The sequence below is a fragment of the Morone saxatilis genome, unplaced genomic scaffold (genome assembly GCF_004916995.1).
Source record: "Morone saxatilis isolate NCDOM2014 unplaced genomic scaffold, NCSU_SB_2.0 Contig6, whole genome shotgun sequence".
Lineage (NCBI taxonomy): Eukaryota > Metazoa > Chordata > Actinopteri > Moronidae > Morone > Morone saxatilis.
Window position 1 is genome coordinate 5889534 of NW_023340206.1, and position 5067 is coordinate 5894600.

General features: G+C 40.6%; 1 protein-coding gene across 1 annotated transcript in view; it reads left to right on the forward strand.

Moving 5' to 3' along the window:
- Window positions 1-5067, forward strand: part of mgat5 (alpha-1,6-mannosylglycoprotein 6-beta-N-acetylglucosaminyltransferase) — an 81952-nt gene that overhangs the window by 26091 nt on the left and 50794 nt on the right. Inside the window, exon 8 of the mRNA XM_035678062.1 lies at window positions 1235-1306. Within this exon, the coding sequence (XP_035533955.1) occupies window positions 1235-1306 (72 nt within the window). The remainder of the gene's footprint in view (window positions 1-1234; window positions 1307-5067) is intronic.

Sequence of the window (5067 nt, forward strand, 5' to 3'; positions counted from 1 at the left end):
GGAGGGTCACTTAATTTAAATCAAGTAAGAAGAAAAGCCAATGTCAATAGTGACAGCAAAGTCAGAGCAGTATCTGTTTGACATCAAACAAATGATCCACCTAATGATGTCTCCTCTGGCTATATGAGCGTGTTCCACCTTTGTCTCGCTGGGAATTTATTACTACCATTCTGGCATGGAGAGCTGTTTGGAGGAATAAGCATTTACACTAGGTCACCATGGCCAGCATCATCTGTGTCTGCTTCCAAAGTTCTACGGTGGATATTTACTAAGGAAATCTACGGGGCCGATTCATGACACGCACACAATTGAAGTGAGACTGTAGCTAGGTTACAGCGAAACATCAGACAATGACAATATTGCAGCATAAAAGATGAATTATAAATGACTTTAAAGGAACAAAACAGCAGCAATGTGACGGTTGTTTTATTTCTCTCAATAGTCCCCTCCTTGAATATAATTCCCGAAATTGTTTCACAAGTGAAGTTGTGTTAAATATAAGATAAGAAGAGACTACAGTGCTTTTATTTTGAAAAGGAGGTTTAAACAGTACTGTGGATATGACTACAAACAGATCCTTTCACTCTGCTCTTTTGCTGGGAGACGCCTGCAATAAAAATATAGACTCTCTAGTGAAGCGTTGCTGCAGACGAGGCTGAGACGGGCCGCTCTGATCTCTTAAAATGGCTCCTTTGATTCTAAAATGTTGCTGACCCCTGATCTAGGCATTGGCTTTTCATAACTCATTGAATCACTGGTCTTTTTCTTGCTCTTTGGGTTCTGTAACTAACATTTCCTCACATATCGCCACCTTCTTGCAGTACCAAAGGTGTTTTCTCTTCAACTCTTAACCTTGTTTAACATAAGTTCAATACAGATAAAGTTATTATTGTTATTATTATTATTCAGTGGCAGAAAATGGCTGCACTCTAGTACATGTGCAACATGTGTGAAAACAGCCTGAAATGAGATCTTATTAAGTAGCACTTTATGCAAATCAGAGAAACTGCCACTGAGCAAATATTTGCGCCCCAGGAAGTAATTTGTGGCACGCGTAGTAAATTTCCATCTCTGACTATCAAGGCCTCACTTTAAACCGTTACCAAACATGCATTGGCTGACTTATGTGTTATGTATGTGTGTTCTTAAGTGCACACCTCTTTGTTGTTCTTATGTGTGTGTGTGTGGTTAACGGCTCATAAAATTTTTGTTTTGTTTGTTCTTTATTTGATAGGTGGAAAACTGGTGTCCTCGCCTGCCCTGGAGGACAAAGAGCCTGACTGAGGAAATAGACAGGAGGGGACAGGTGAGAAACACAGCCAACAGCTCCTGTAAACTAAAAGCACAACAGACACTTACAGTATTTCAGCTGCTCTTTTCAAGGGCTTTCATCACAAGTCATCGCTTGTACCAAGACAGATAATGGTCTCTTCACACTCTTGTTAGAAAATTCTGATTCTTGCAGTTGCTCCCATTTTGTAAGTTTACCTACTTAATGTCCAAATCAACAAAATAAAACCCCTTTTGACGGAGTTTTTCTTAAAGGTGGCAGCATTATTGCTAGAAAAAAAATGTTACTGGTAAGATAACATTTCAAGTGTCAACGCTTGTGGTCCAAGTGGCTTGAATGTATTAATTTTAAAGAGGCTTGTGTGTGTGACAGCTCCAGACTTTGTGACAGCAAGTTTTGCCATTAGCATACATTTTTAAACGGAGTCCCTGTCGACATTAAGTCCCACTCCATCATCCTGTGTAATGTGGAGGCGCCACAGAAGAAAATGACACTCGATGCCATTTGATGGGGTATTTAATTTTAAGAAACACTCGCATACATTAGTGTAGTTTTGAATATTTGATTGTTTAAAATATACCAAAATGGCAGTGAAGTGCGAGAGGTAATCTCCCATGCAGTGCGTATGATGATATTTTAAAACGAGACAGCAAATGAGCAAGCAGACTGAGGCTGATCCACAGTGTCAACATGCCTCGATGGCATAAAAGAGTCGAGGCAGTTCACGCAGACCAAAGCCGGAGTGACGGGACCTTGGGACAAATCTGGAATAATGATCTTCTATCCCTGCCAACGCGGCGGCTCACTCAAATCCCACTTAGAGCGCTTCTCCGAGCCGATAGGCTCGCGCACAGTCCGCAGTATCAGCGCTCCTCGAAAAACACACACCCCCTTCCCCTTCTGCTGCGGGTGAATCAATATTAAGCACTGTTCATCCCCTCTCTGGATGCATCAACAGCACTGAGCCCTCGGTGGTGGGGAGATGCCATTTGACAGGCTTTTGGAGATTTTAATTCAGGCCCAGATTTTAATAGGTTCAGTCTGCTGAAGTGATTTCCTGTCGTGATGAGGGATGCTAATGCCCGGCAACAGCCTTGTTTCAGCCACCTTAGCAGCTGGTAACGGCACTGTGGTTTCTCCTTTGCCCGCTGCGTCTTCCTCTCACTGGCTCTGTCTCATTCCCTGCTTCTCTTTCTTCTCTTCAGGCGGTCCACGACTCCTTGAGTTTCAATATCTGAAACATGTGAATGAAAAGTATTAAAATGTTCACTTTAAGTGCCCTGTGCTGTATTTAAATGAGTTACATTATAGTGCAGTGTGACTCAACAAATCCTGAAAATATGGCCTGCAGTAGCCTCAGTTTCGTTTCTGTATTTTGTAGTGCACATATACTTCCCTCTAGTTGCCACTCTTACAACACAGGGTGGGTTTTTACAAAACAGACAGATTTGTTTTTCATGACATCTTATTTGATAATATACATTTGGACATAATGTCTGTTAATGTAGCCTACTGTTATTCATATGATATTTATTCATTATTTTATTTTAATTCTCTTCTCTCGTCGTTTCCTCCCCTCTCCTCTCCTGTTTTCTGTTCTCTTCTCCTCATTTTCTTTCTTTTCCTTTTCTCTCCTCTTCCATATAAATAAGCTATTAAAAGTGTGACTGATGTATTCACTACTCTCACGATACAGCCAGAGTTCACATTCGCTCGTAACACAGAGGCACTCAGTATTTGTCGTTCTTAATAATGATAATAATAATACATTTTATTTATAAGCGCTTTTCTAGATACTCAGACACAAACATCAAATAGTAAAACACACAAAAAAAACACTAAAATATACAATTATGATATTATATATATTTAATCGGATTAATAATTAAAATGGTTAAACCTGTATATTTAATAATAGTCCTGCATTAGTTTAATTACCTCATTAATTGTGATTAATAATTATATTAAATATGTTCTGTCTCTAACGTAAACACGAGAACTGACCGACGTGACTGACAACCAATAGGATGCCGCGCTTTCATCGTTCTGCACCCTGATTGGCTGATCGCTCCCGAGAGGGCGGGGCCTGTGAGTCAACAGCTTGTTTCGGAAGTGGAGGCAGCGGTTCGGTGAGTAGAGACAACAAACAAACAATAAACAGCTCCGCTGTTTACTCAGAGGCACAACAAAACAAACAAATAAACAGCTCCGTGTTTACTCCAGAGACAACAAACAAATCAATAAACAGCTCCGTGTTTACGCCAGAGGACACAACATAACAACAAGTAAACAGCTTCCGTGTTTTACTCCAGAGACACAAACAAACAATAAACCAGCCTCCGTGTTTACCCAGAAGCAACAACAAACAATAAAACAAGCTCCGTGCTTTACTCCAGAGACACAACAAACAAACAAATAAACAGCTCCGTTTTACTCCAGAGACAACAACAAACAAAAACATATAAACAGCTCCGGTTTACTCCAGAGATCAACAAAAAACAATAAACAGCTCCGTGATTTACTCCAAACAACAAAACAAACAATAAAACAAGCTCCGGTTTACTCCAGGAGACACAAACAAACATAAACAGCTCCGTGTTCGTACTCCAGAGCTACAACAAACAATAAACAGCTCCGTGGTTTACTCCAGAGACAACATAACAAACAATTAAACAGGCTCGTTGTTTACTCCAGCAGGACCAACAAATCAAAAACAATAATACAGCTCCGTGTTTACTCCATTTGAGACAACAAACAAACAATAAACAGCTCCGTGTTTACTCCAGAGACAACAACAAACAAACAATAAACAGCTCCGTGTTTACTCCAGCTCCGGTTACCGTCGCTGAGTCCCGGTTCCGTTATTTTACCGGCTGTTCGACGGGTCGGTGTGACGGAGCAGCTTAACGGTAGCTGCCGTCACTGAGCCCGGTGACAGGCTGTTATTGATTATTGATCGGTTCTCATATACTGCATACACACACCGGAAACAGCGCGGTACAACGAATACAGACTGTGGAAGGAACAAACAACAACAACAACAACAACAGACTGACAACACCGGAAATACAACATAACAACAACAATAATAGAAACAAAACAACACAAACTTTAAAACCGAAAGTAAAACTGTGAGCAGTTCTTTACTTAATGTGATTACATTAGTAACTGTTACACTGTTAGTTACTGTAGAAAGTTACTGAATCAGTTACTGAAGTATTGATCTGATCAATAGAGTGAATTCATTTCAACTCTTTAGGAATATTATTAATCAGTGAAATCAATCAGCTGATTATTGATTAGTACAGTTTCCCCCTGACTGTCTAAACCAGCAATATACTTAATGATCGATCGATTGATTAGTTCTTTAGCTTTGGACACACAGTTGTAGAAGTCTGAACTCTGAATGGATTTGATCATACGTTTGTTCTAAATGTGTTCTGATCTTTATTAACACACACACACACACACACACACACACAGTTACAGGTTTCCATGTTTTTATTGAACACACCCTGGAAACATTCCCAGTGCATTGTGGGAAAGTGAAGTGGTTGAGCGTCCTTTGAACCAGAGGGTTCCTGTAGAATCAGATCAGACCCGTTCACCGGTCAGGTTCCTCTTCACAGACCGGTTTCAGTAGAGCAGTACTGTCTGTCTCTGTCGAGGTCACAGCGTCTCAATCGGGCTGAGGACTGACGGGAGGTGTATTTTCTGTTGTTCATTAACTTCTGGGCTTTGGGTCGTCGTCCTGGTGATCTTCAGCTGATCTTCAG